This window comes from Meriones unguiculatus, chromosome 19, assembly GCF_030254825.1.
Source record: "Meriones unguiculatus strain TT.TT164.6M chromosome 19, Bangor_MerUng_6.1, whole genome shotgun sequence".
Lineage (NCBI taxonomy): Eukaryota > Metazoa > Chordata > Mammalia > Rodentia > Muridae > Meriones > Meriones unguiculatus.
The window spans coordinates 64,334,443-64,347,868 of NC_083366.1; the positions used below are offsets into that span (position 1 = coordinate 64,334,443).

General features: G+C 45.6%; 1 protein-coding gene across 2 annotated transcripts in view; it reads left to right on the forward strand.

Annotated features, from left to right (window-relative positions):
* Positions 1–13,426, forward strand: part of Ippk (inositol-pentakisphosphate 2-kinase) — a 58,021-nt gene that overhangs the window by 10,964 nt on the left and 33,631 nt on the right. For both annotated transcript variants that reach the window (XM_060372567.1, XM_021658227.2), the window contains exons 3-8: positions 957–1,052; positions 2,932–2,998; positions 4,451–4,572; positions 5,628–5,717; positions 10,001–10,059; positions 11,595–11,667. In XM_060372567.1, the coding sequence (XP_060228550.1) occupies positions 957–1,052; positions 2,932–2,998; positions 4,451–4,572; positions 5,628–5,717; positions 10,001–10,059; positions 11,595–11,667 (507 nt within the window). The remainder of the gene's footprint in view (positions 1–956; positions 1,053–2,931; positions 2,999–4,450; positions 4,573–5,627; positions 5,718–10,000; positions 10,060–11,594; positions 11,668–13,426) is intronic.

The window sequence follows — 13,426 nt, forward strand, 5'->3', positions numbered from 1 at the left end:
TGTGGACCCTTCATGAAGACTTGCTTACCACCCTCTCTACCCAGGCTGGGCTCCTGTTGCTTTGTGACGAGTCTCAGGCAGATACTGAGTATTGGAGGCTCCTGTGGCCACACCTGCTTATCTGCTGCTGTTGTACCAGCACATGGTATGAGGGAGGCTGAGACAATTGGCCTGTCTTGCTTTGCACATGGCCAGCTGCCTGTGAGCTGCTTGGGGCTGACCTGGCCTCTGAGGGCAAGAACCCCAAAGTGGGGGAAGGTGAAACTCTTTGAGGAGGTCATTGGACTGTCTGTGAGATAGTGCCTCAAGTAACTGAGGGTTGTAGGAAGCTATGGGACATTGGTGACAGAGATGATAGGGGCCCTCAGGGCTTGCTTCTAGGCGCTGGCAGGAATGCTGCCTTTAACTGAGGCAGGAGTGAGAGTCAAAGGTGTGTCGAGCAGGCAGAGGGAGCAGGGTGGGCCCAAACATTCTATAGCTCCTACCTCAGCTGCTGAAGAGAAATGACCCAAGGTGTTCTGATTCTGTCAGATGTGTCTTGAGGTGCTTCATGCTCTTCTGTCCTGCCTGTCCTTGTGTAGTGACTGTAGTGTTCATACATCCCACCTACTCAGCCTTCCTGGGCTGTGTCTTCTGGAGGGGGTTCATGTGGTCATACTTCTCCAGCTGGACATTTTATCAGAAGCTGTGACATAGCTGTGCAGGGACACTGGGTGTGTTCTGGGGTTTTCTGTCAGGCTAAGTTCTGACAAGATCCAGTTGTTGTAGGAGCTGTGGGATATCTGCACATACTTTGACTGTACAGAGCATTTCTGGGTATGGGTGTTGAGTTCTCCAGAGGTTTGTGGGGTGCACGGTGCTTTGTCCATCCTGAGCTGGGCCTCTGGGAGGGTGGTGGTGCTAGGAGTCCTGCCTGGATGTCTATCCACAAGCTGCCCTGTTTTTGTCTCTTCCAGACCTCAGAAGAGATACTTCACCATCTTCAGAACATAGTGGACTTTGGCAAGAATGTCATGAAAGAGTTTTTGGGGGAGAGCTATGTTCATTGTGGGGTAAGAGCTGTTTATTCAAATTTCAGTACATTTGGTTATGAACTGACAATACTGACATCTTAGTGATAGCGCTTGTGAGTAAGAATCTTCTAAATTCCCTCACCTGCTGTGCCATGTGGCAGTCAGTCAGCTCTGCCAGAGGCACCTGTGTAGGGAAGTTCTCCAGAGTGAGCCTCTTCTATTATCCTTGAACTGAAGGGATAGCTTTGCCCTGTGCTCCTGTGGGTTAAGGAACAATGTGGGCCCATTCCTGGAGGCCCTTTCTGGAGGAGGCATGTGGATGTGAGCATGGGTGTGAGTGAAGGCCGTAGAAGAAAAGCTTTGAAACCTTTTAACATTGCTGTCTGTTTTGGGTTTACTATCCTTCTAGTCTGCCTGTGGCAGGGAGGGACTAGATAAGGGATGCCCCTGGCCTTCCTGCTGACCTGACTTGGGGCTTTGAAAGTCCCCTCCATTTTGTCTTTCCTTAGCTGCTGACTTTGTAGCCTGTCCTTTACAGTGTCTGGTGCTGGGCATGTTTGAAGGCCAAAGTGTGACCCCTTAGGAGCATTCCTGCAGTTTTCCCACAGGATATGTCCATTAAATAGTGTTTTTACCTACCCATGTATTCTTGGAGAAAGGTTTTCTGTGGTAGTAAATAAAAAAAAAGAGGAGTGTTGGGCTATATGTTATTATTATTAGCCCTGAGATTGTCACGGCAGTATTATTTAACCCACTATCACAAATAATGAGACACAGACACTTGTTAGAGTTATAATTGCGTTATTTACCTAGGGCTGGGCGGATATCCTCACCATCCATCTCTCCGTCCCCATCCAATGCCATCTACTTTAATCCTCCTCAACTGGACTACTTCATCCATAATCCCATGGTCTTGCTTTTATTCTTCATCTGGGCTTTTCCATGCTGTTGTTGGAGTTCTTCCTCCGGTCCCATGTGATTCCTTCTCTACTTTAACCTATTGTGGCACCCTCCTTTCTCCTCTCTTTCCATCCTTCCGTTTTCTGTGATTCTCTCTGTGTACTCCAAGCCCAGGAACCTTAGTCATGCCTGTGCCATTCCACCCTGCCCAAGTGTAGGCTGTTTAATTAGCCAGTCAGGTAGGTTTATACAACAGGGTAAGGTGTGCCCAGATCTTGAAGGCCAGGAATACGAATCAGACCAACTGCCAACAGTTGTCAGAGGTACTGTGTGCTGGGACTGTGTTCTTCCAACCTTGGTGTGCTAGGCTGAGTGGGAGTCTCAGACTGGATGGAGAGGGCAGCTGGGTCTTCCACAGGTAAGAGCCCAGCAATTTTTGTCCTAGGCAGGTTTCCTTTGTCACTTTGAAACTTTTTCTGAAGTCACAGTTCTATCACCTTGAGATCACAGCACAGGGATGGTAGTGCTGAACATGGCTTAGCTTGATGCACATTTCCTTTGCATGGGAAGTTACAGGTAAACAGCTGAGGGAATGAGAACAGCAGGCATGTGAGCCCAGTGCTGTCTGAGCCCGAGCTGCCCAGCTGGCTGGGTGTCTTGAGGCTCTTGTTCTGTGTCTACAACCAGGAGGGGTTGTGACAGAAGATGCCAGTGGTGTGCCTGGTCACTGGCATCATGGGTCCTGGCTGGCTGTATGGAGAGCCAGCTGCCTTTAGTGCACTGAAATGCTTTTTGCTTCTGTGTATTCTGTATGTGTCCTGAAATAATAGATCAGCTTTTACTGCCAAATTGAATTACTGGCATATTGAATTTTTTAAACTATAGTACTTTACTGTGAAACATACTGTGAAATTCACCATTCTGTGTTTAACTGTGCATAGTTCTGAGGCATTAACAGTCTTCAGGGCATTGTGCAATCTGTATGCTTTGTGTGTGTGTGTGTTTTTTTTTTTTTCAGGAAGTTGTTCAGCTGCCTTTAGACTTTGTGAAACAACTGTGTTTAAAGATACAGTGTGAAAGACCAGGTAAGGATGTTGAACAGTGTTTGCATTATTTATTTATTTAGGACAGATCTCTCTATGAAGCCCTGGCTGGCCAAGAGCCGATGTATATTCCAGCTGCCTTGAATGCCTAGATATCTATCTGCCTCTGCTTCCCAAGTCTTGACTAAAGGTGTGCACCACCATGCTTGGCTTGTTTGCAGTTTTGAAAGTTTTTGAAATGTTCAACTTAGGTTAGGTACACGCATTTTGCAGCAGTTTTGTGCCTGCTCTCATGTCTCCTTTTCTTATGCTTGCTGGTGGTTTTGCTGGCAAGAACCAGATTAGAGCTTTTTTTCATTATGGTCAAACATGTCAAGTCCATGTGTTGGTTGTGAAAATATCTCTAGAAACACTACCGGGCAATAATGTATAGAATTATCCAGAATAAAATCCTTTCTGACTTGATTCAGAAAATGAAATAGCGATCTGGATTCTGCCTGGGGCACAAGCAGGAGGTGGAAGGTGCTGGACAGCACTGGGCTCCGGTGTTCATGTCCAGAGAGGTGGACAGAGGTCAGCTTTGTGGCTCTGCTTATCTGCTGATGCTCACTCAGCATGCCCATTCATTTCATAATCACAGTTGAAAGTCTGATACTCTTGATGGTAGGTGGTGCTGACTTTTGACAATGGGTAGTAGAGATAGGCAGGTCTCTGAGTTTGAAGCCAGCCTGGTCTACACACTGAGTTTCAAGACAGCCAGGGCTACACAGAGAAACTCTGTCTTGGGGAAAAAAATAAACGTGATATTTCATAGTGTGATGACGTGGATTAAGTCTGCTTTTTGGAAGAGGTGGCTAGTCCCCAGGTGGCAAGAGCCCACTTCTAGCAGAGCCATACTGGCGTGGGAGCACCCAGATTTAGGAAAAGCACCAAGATTTGAAAGAAAGGAAGGGGCTGTAGTACATTTCTTCTTCCTGTTCCTGGGCAAAGAGAGTGGTGGACTTAGGGGCCATTTATTTCCAAGACTCTTCTTACTGTTGCACATTTTTTAAAGTTCCCCAAGGTCATGTTCAGGTTTAAAAATTGCTTAAAAGGACTTTAGATCTCAGTGACATGCTTAGGATATATACAGTGGGAGTTAAGGATGAAATCTGCCAATTGAAGAGTTGGAGTTACAGGTCCTGGAGAGTCCAGACATCTCTCCCACGCTTGACTGTATGTGACATTGTACAGGGAATGTTGCCTTCAGGAAACTCTCTAAGCCTCCCTGTCTAGGGTTTAGAGCTTGAGGAGGCTGAGCTCCCACTGATTAACTCAGTTCTTCATTCTCTAGGGATGACAGTATGTGGCCTGATCATATGGCCTAGCCTTTCCACTTCCCTATTGCCTGCTGAGGCTGTTTGGTCTTGGAACCCTCCCCCACAGGATTTTTGTATTATAGGCTGTCTATCTCTTATCTTGACCCTCAGGTGTAACTCTTGTTTTGTCTTCCAGAGTCCCGATGTGACAAGGACCTGGACACGCTCAGTGGTTATGCTATGTGCCTTCCCAATTTAACCAGACTTCAGACCTACCACTTTGCAGAGCACTGGCCGATTCTGTGTGTAGAGATTAAGGTGAGTGTTCATTCATGGTGGGATGACATTATAATTAAAGGAAAGGTCGCTCTCAGGCACTGAGTCTCCCTGGCCCTGCCTTGGGTATGTGTTCAGCCTTCCTCAGGAGCTAAACTAGCTTCCTTCTCATAACTTCCTTAAGCATCCTGCGTGCTCTAGTCCCTTTCATGGCTCCCAGACCCTAAGGTAGGTTTCTGTGTCAACAATAGGTAAGCGTACCCCACACACCTGACCTGGGAAAATTGTGGTTAGGGGTCACCAGGAAGAAGCATGTTGGGTACCTTCCCATACAGGGTGTGTCTCAAAACCTCACAGTCTTGGCCATGTGCTTCCTGTACTGAAGACCCAATCCTAAGGTACCTTTTGACCAGAGCCTACTTCTTGTGCAGGAGGGCTTTCCCAGAGGCTCAGATGCCTGTGTGCCCCAGAAGGTCCCTGTATACTGGCCCAGAGTCCTGGATCTCAGACCAAGACTCCCTGCTTCAGCTGCCTGTGTTCCATAGTTGTCCAAATGCTTTACAAGAGCATCCCCCATTACTTCTCTCCTTGCATCTGAGAGGTGATGACCCTGGAGGCAGGCCTTGGCCCAAGTACTTGTGATTCTTGAGGACTGGATGTTTTGTCTCTCCAGCTGTACTGTCCAGAATGCTAAGCTCAGGCAGTGTGTGCTGACAGCATGCAGATTTTAGAGGGCAGCTGGAAGCCTAGCAAATATCAGTTGGGTGCTTTGCAGACCATACATTAGTGCTGGTGGGAACAATGGTTATGCTTCTTGGAGCTGGGAGCCCTGGGCCCATCTCCACTCCTTCCAGTCTGCCAGTGAGAGCACAAAGCTGCTCTGTTACGTCTGTAAGCTAGGCAGAGCTCCACCAGCCTGCCAGTGAGAGGGCTGCCCTTTTGTCCTCTGGAGGCAGAGAGGTTTGTACTAGATGAGGGAAGCTGAAAGCATAATTTCTGGGGACATTTCTACCTGGTACTTGTTCTCTTCTATCTCAATTGTGTGTGTGTGTTGAGGATGTGTTTTCTCTCTAAACATTTTTTCTCTTATTTTATAGCCAAAATGTGGGTTTATTCCTTTCTCGAATGATGTTACCCATGAGTTGAAACACAAGGTGTGCCGATACTGTATGCACCAGCACCTCAAGGTGAGAGCAGAGTCTGCAGGAGGGCAGAGTGCAGGGTGTCTGGCCTGAGGGGAAGCCACTTGGAGTTTTCAGAAGATTAAGAGGAATTGCTGATAATCCTCTTTTCATTTCATAAGTAGCTCATATTGACTTTATTAAATTTTCATCTCGCTTATAATTTATTTTTGTGTGTGTTATATAGAAGTGTGGGTGCTTGTATGCTTGGAGGTCAGAGGGCAGCTTGTGGCTGCATCTCTCCTTCCATCATATGAGAGATCTGCTGGTCAAACTGCTTATGCCACGCTGGCCAATACATGCCAGGTTTCGTGCATGCTGGGCAAGCATGCTACCACCTGAGCTTCAGCCCCAGTCCTCACGTGTGTTGTTACTCCCTGCCCCATTCTCCCTTGAAGCTCAATTTTCTTCCTCTCGTGGCTCTGCTCTAGATCCCTGCTTTTAAACATATCCTTTCATAATATGCAGAGATAGAGGTTAGAGAGGCTCTGCATGTGACCTGACTGTCTGGCTTTCTGAGCCTGAACTACGCATAATGTTTCCATTTTCCATCCATTTTTCTTGCAGCTCTTATTTTTGACGCTTTTCCCACTTCCATTATGGCTGAGTTGCAGCGCTCTGTGTGCCTTAGAGAGAAGTGGTCTGCAGGCTCTTTTCTGTTTTCCAGTGTGGGTAGTGCCCTTTTATGCAGAAAGGTGTTTAATTAAGTTTGGTTAACATCTTTTTGTTGTTTGTGTCTTGATGTTGTAGCCAAGTAGTACTGCCAGATCCAGTGGTGGCAACCTTCCCCATTTTATTCTAGAGTTTCATTCTTGCTTTTAGATCTTAGGCATTTTGAGTTAATTTTTGAGTATGGTGTTGGATAAGTGTCCAGTTTCATTCTTTTGCACATAATGATATCTGGTTTTCTCAGTTCCCGTGTCCCTTTCTCCAGGCATTGGTCCTGGCATCCTTGTTGAAGGTATTTGGCATGTAGGTGAGAGGCTCTTTTCTGTTTTTTTTCTTACTGGTGTATTTGTGTGTCTTCATGCTAGTAGCACACTAGTACTAGTGTGCAGTTTGAGTAGTGCAGTTTTTTTATTACTGTTTCAAAGTTACAAGATTCCTCTTTTTTCCTGCCTCCTTCCTCCCTCTCTCTCCTCTTTCCTTCTTTCCTCTCCCTCTGCTTTATCCTTTGTCCTGCTCCTCTCTTCTCCTCTCCTGCTTTTTAAAGACAGGGTCTCATGTAGCCTAGGTTGGCTTTGAATTCATAAGTGGCTGAGGATGATCTCCACCTCCTGTGAGTAAAACCTTAGCTTTGAAGGTCCCGGTGTGTGTAGATGTGGTTATCTCGGAAGTTATCTTAACACTCACAGCTTATCTCTTCTGTTTACTCAACAGAGCTACTGAACCCTTCCACTTACTCTTAAGTTGTGCTTTTCAACTATACATTTATTTATTAAAAATATTGATTCAGCTGGGTGTGGTGGCGCATGCCTTTAATTCACGCACTCAGGAAGCAGGGACAGGTGGATCTCTTGAGTTTGAGCTCAACTTTTGGTCTACAATTCGAGTCCAGGGCAGCCAGGACTACACGAGAAACTGTCTACAAACAAACAAGCAAAATTATTATTTTAAATGATGCAGTGTTTGTATTTGTGTGGCTATGTATATGAGGTGTGCAGATCATAACATAACTTTCTTTAAAAGGAAAAAAGTCTTTGAAAATTTGTTCTTTGACTTTATATATAAATATGTAATATATATTGGTCATCTACCCTCCCTTATCTTCCTCCTGTCTCCAACCCCTTTTAATTGTTACTGCTGCTAATTAATTAATTGACTAATTAATTAATCTGTTATTTGTGTATGTATGTATGTGTATGGTGTATAACGCATGAGTGAGGAAGTCAAGGGACCACTGTCAGGAGTTGGTCCTCTGTTTTGCTGAGAACAGGGTTCTCTCTTGTTTCTGCTGTGATGCTTATTCTAGTCAAGCTGGATTGCAGGCTTCCAGGAGAGTGCCCTGTCTCTGCCTCCCATCTTGCTGCAGGAGTGCTGGGATTACACACGTGCTACATAGATAGCTTTTTTGCTTGGCTTCTGAGATTGAACTCAGGTCATCAGGCTTTTTACCCGCCGAGCCATCTTACCAGCCAGGTTTACTTTCTTTGAGATAGGACATGTAGCCCAGAGTCACTTCAGACTTTTCTTCTCCTGTGTCTACCTCCAGTGCTGGGACCCCGTCAAATGCAGCACCGTGCATGGCTGTTAATGTTTGTCTAGTGACGTCTCTGTTTATCCTGTAATGGCACTCTCTCTCTCTCTCTATATATATATATGTTTTAAATATTACTATTTGTGTGAGAGAGAGGTGTGCATAAGTTCAGGTGTGCACACGTAGAGAATGGAGGACAGTGTTTGTGAGTCAGTTCCTCCTGTGCATTGTGGGTTCTGGTATTGAACCCAGACTTCTAAGGCTTACTCTGCAAGTTCTCTCCCGCTCTGAGCCATCTTGCCAGCCCCACAAAGTCTATATCCTTGGTCACATGTAATCCTTGAACTCTACTTGACTAGCTTACTGGGACTGATATTTTCTCAAACCAGGGTTGTTACAACTTTTGCTTTACCTTTCTCTTCTGTAGAGCCTCAGATAAGCTCAAGTGTGAACTTAGGGCCTTCTTTGATCTTTCCAAACCCTGCTCATGGTTTTCTAGGTTACCAGGAATGTTTTGGAGCTTTTCAAAGTCTCTGTGTATATCCTCATTACGCAGCTTTTTCTTTTTGAGTTTTAAGTTACACTTGCTTGCCCTAATGGTTACCTATTGTGTAAGGAAACCCTGAAGTTAAACAGTAGCCCCTAGACTTATTTATTTATTTATTTATTTATTTATTTATTTATTTATTTATTTATTTATTTATTTATTCTGACACATGCCCCTGAAAAGACTTCTGCAGGGTTTGAGTTCTCAATCAGGTCAGTAAAGGCAACCATGCAAGGACAGCCTTCCTGTAATTGAGTGGCAGGACAGGGAATGGCAGTAGCCAGAGCTGAGGTTGTGGCTGTGCCCTGTTCTGTGATCATGGAGGCTGCCAGGCTGCTATGCATGTAACAGTTTCATGTTTGTTTCCTTCAGGGCTAGAGATAATGTTCTGGCTAGTTTTATGTGAGCTTGACATAGGCAAGAGTCATTTGAGAAGGGAGAACCTCAATTAAGAAAGTGTCCCCATCAGACTACCCTGTGGGACATTTTCTTGATTAATGATTGATGTGCGCTGTCTCACAAGGAACAGTGTCACTTCTGGATGGATGGTCCTGGGTTGTATAAGCAGGCTGAATAAACCATGGGAAACAAGCCCATAAGCAGCCTTCCTCTACGGCTTTTTGCTTCAGGTCCTGCCTCTAGGTCTCTGCCTTGCTTGAGTTCTTGTCCTGACTTCCCTTAATGATAGACCTGGAAGTGAAAGATGAAATAAACCCATTCTTCTTTAAGTCAGTTTTGGTCATGGTGCTTTATCATAGCAATAGAAACCCTAACTAAGACAGACAGAAGGGTGAGAATAGCACATTTAAAAAGTCAAAAGGAACTGGGCACGATGGCGCACACATTTGGGAGGTAGAGGTCGGCAGATTTCTGTGAGTCAAGGCTAACTAGAGAGCCCCAGGCCAGCTGGGGTTACACAGCGACATTGAAAAAGTGACAAGCTCAGTATTCTTATTTAGAATTAGCTGATTTTCTCCCTTTTTTAAAGATGGGCTTTCATTTTTATGTGTATGTTTGGCTTGCTTATATGTATCTACTCCATGTATGTATGTACTTGCTTATATGTATGTATGTACTTTCTGTCCACAAAGGCCAGAAAGAGGGTATCAGAATTCTTGGAACTAGAATCACAATTTTAAGCAACCACGTGTATGCTTGGGATGGAACTTGAGCTGTCTGCAAGAGCAGCCAGTGCTCCTAACCACTGAGCCTTCTCTTCACTTCTTTAGCTGTTTCTCTCTCCCCCCCTCAGTAAATGTTCCCTGGATTCTTAAAGAACTTCAGACATTTTCTGAGGTTTCAAGACTTATTCTGGGAAGTTCACGCCCAGCTTATGTGCTAGATTGTTTAAGAATATATTTTAAAACTGGAAAATAGTTGGAATTACCTTCCTTCTAGGGTGATTCATGTTAACAGTTTGGTGATCTTTTCAGACATGTTCATACACTAACAATACATACATACATACATACATACATACATACATACAAGGGGTGATACCTCTTTGTAGAGGAATTTACTGCTCTCATATTGGTGTTTTACCAGGTAGCAACTGGAAAGTGGAAGAAAATAAGTAAATACTGTCCCCTTGATCTCTACTCAGGGTAAGCGTCACTTCTCATTTGTTGTCTTAGGTTGGGTGGTCCTGCTAAGGGACAGCCTATAAGGTGGGATTTTGAGGGTTATTCTGTGAGGTGTTGATGTTGTGTGTGTGGGAGTAAGAGGGGGTGGAGGATTAGAGGCATGTTCTGTGAAGTGGGGCTTCCATGAGGGAGGGCCTGAAGGCTCTGAGGTGAGGAGGATGGGTTATTTTGTACTATGGGGAAAACAGGGTGTATTCTGTAAGCTGCTGGTATATATTATCTGAAGTGTTGATAGTGGGGTATGTTCTGTAAGGTGGGGGTGTTTGTGAGGTTGGAAAAATATATATGGAGGTTCTGTGAGGTGGTAAATATTGGGTTTGGTGAGGTGGGAAAATGAGTGGTACTATGTGAGGTGGATATGGGCCCCTGTTCTGTGTAAAGGGCTCTTTGCTTATTCCAGAAAACAAAATGTTATTTTTACTGTGAGAACCAAATCAGGTTGGCAGTGCATTTAGGGAGAATTATGCTTGATTTACCTGTACACACAAGGCTGCATGTTTTGAAGCAAACAGTAACACAGAGTATTGTTGAAAATTTGTGACTTGTCAAACCTGAGTCAGGAGCTGTTCTTAGACTAGCTGTCTGTCTGTCTGTCTCTATATAGCTATCTTTTCTCTCTCTCTCTCTCTCTCTCTCTCTCTCTCTCTCTCTCTCTCTGTACCTACCTACCTTACTTATTTTGGGTTTCTTTAAAGACAGGGTTTCTCTGTGTAGCCTTGGCTCCCTTGAACTTGCTTTGTAGACCAGGCTGGCCTTGTGCTCATATCCATCTGCCTGCCTCTGCCTCTGTGAGTGCTGGGATTACAGGCGTGCACCACACCTGGGCTTCTTGGAATATTTATAAACAGTCCTTTCAGAGCTGGCAGTGGGTGACTTTGCTATGTGTTGTCCCCAGTGTGACCTCAGGACATCACTTGGAATCTTTGTCTGGGGTGGGTCTGTCTTCTTGGGAGCCCTATACAATTCATGTGGAAGTGAGAAGGGGGCATTGTTCAGGTGCTTGGGTAAGGTAAGGGCTGGAGCAGGAGTGGCCATGAGGAGGAGACAACAGGTGCCAGTTGCTAATGAATAGGACAGAGGGCAAGTGTATGTGTGTGTGTGTGTGGGGGGGGCGACTGTCCTGCAGCTCTCCAAGGTGGAGGAACGTGAGAGGTCCCTCTTTTAGCTTCCTGAACTTCCCAGAGATCTGTCGTAGTGCTCACAGTGCCTGAGTGCGTGCTCCAGCCTTTGGAAGCTGCAGCTGAGGATCAAGTAAGGGAGAGATCTAGAAGGGCTTTGAGTGATTGATGTGCCTTCCTTTCTGGTCCTCCTGCCTCTGTAAGATTCCTCCTGGCTGTCTTTGGGCCCTAGACTAAGCTCCCCTCATATATTCAGGGCTACAGTTACTGGATTAAAGTAGCTCTAGGTCCCAGCCCAGCCTGGAGCTGTGTGTATGGATGTGTAGAGTTCAGGCTTAGCCCACTGCCTTTAATGCCTTCACTGTTTTCTCATTGTAGAAACAAGCAGCGCATGCACTTTGCCTTGAAGAGTCTGCTGCAGGAGGCGCAGAACAACCTGAGGATATTTAAGGTAAGGGATATTTGCAGTCCATGCTGGTTTCCAGGTAAACCTACCATACTGGGATTCTGGCCACAGGATCTGTGACTAAATACATTAGGTGTCCAGGCTGGCTTGCCTACCCAGCTCTCTGTGCCTTGACATTGCAGAGGAAGAGATGGGGCTGAAGGAGGGAGGGGGACAAGGCAGGGTTGGCTTTGGCAGGAGGTGGTGGCTGTGGCCATGCTAAGAATGTATTAAGAGTTTCCTGTGCCATTGTCCCAGTGGGCAGTAAGCTGGACTTGAGGCAGCCTGCAGTCTTGTGTGAGGGAACAGGGCTGAGATGAGCTTTGCAATGCCTGTTTCTTGCTTGGTCTGGGGAAAGGGACTGCTGAGCTACACATTGTGCCCTCTTTGTTGCTGCTGTGTCATGGGCTGGTTTATCCAGATACATTGTAAGAATTTCCTTGCCCTGGAGGTTGCCCAGAGTAATTGGCACCCTCCCCTGCTGTCTTCATCTCCCCAAATCCAGAAAGGAAGACTCGCTAAAAAAAAAAAAGAAAGAAAGAAAGAAAGAAAGAAAGAAAGAAAGAAAGAAAGAAAGAAAGAAAGAAAAGAAAAAAGAAAAGTGGCCATGACTGTGCACTCACTGTGGTGCTTGTGTGGTGACAGGACAGCCTTTGGGAGTCAGTTCTTTCTGCAGTGGGATCTGGAGATCAAGTTAGGGTTACCACGGGGTTACTCTTCTTAAGAGTTTAGGAACCTGACATTTGGATCCTGGCGATAAGTCCTTTTAACTTTGAAGCCATTTCTGAGCCTGCCAGGCCACATTCGAGGTATCTGCTCTGCATTTTTTATGGAACCCATGAAAGATTCCAGACGTTAGCTAGCACTTCCCCAAGAGGCAGGTTAAGAGAAGTGATCTGCAACGGCTTTTTTAAAATTAAACAATTGAAAAAACTTTCATCTCTTATTTTGTGTGTGTGTTCACGTGATGCACATGTGTGCTTGTCATGCACATGCCATGGTATGTGTGTGGAGGTCAGAGGGCAGCTTCCGGGGGTTGGTTCTGTCTCTCCATCATGTGTAGCCTTGGCTTTAAGGGGAAGTCCTCAAGCTTAGGGGCAAGCACCCTCATCCACAGAGTTACCTTGCCAGCCTTTTAAAAACAGGAGGGTTGGGTGGGATTGGGAGGGGGCTACAACTGGCATGCAAAGTGAATAAACTGTAATTAATATATATATATATATATAAAAACAAAACAAAACAAAAAACAGTACGGTCACCGTGCAGTGAGTTCAGCACAGTGAGTCCTGGCAGCTTTTGGGCTTTCTGGCTCTGATGCTGTACATTCACTGTTCCCTCAAATTCTGCAAACCAGCAAAGCAGAAAATTCCCAAACTCTGATGGAGAAAATTCTCCAAGCTTGGAAAACCTGCCTGGCTGTGCTCAGTGGTCCCACACTGGATCCTTGGTGAGAGGCAGTATTGACTTCAAGGAGCCTCTATTATGGAGTCATCACTCTACCTAGGTTGTGGCTCTGATGGATACCCTATAAGATCCTTGGACAGCATATTTGTATGTGTAAACACTCTTCTGGATTTCACATTTACAATGTCCCTCAAGTCTAGGCCCTTGATGCTGTGGTGAGACCTTGCTGTGAGGACTCCCTTGGCCACTTTTGGAGGGACCAGCTTCACCACGATCACAAATGGCCACTGTGGTCGCCCTCTTCCTCCTGCCTAGTATGGTGAACAGCTTAGTTTGTCCCTTGGACAGCACTAGACAGGCT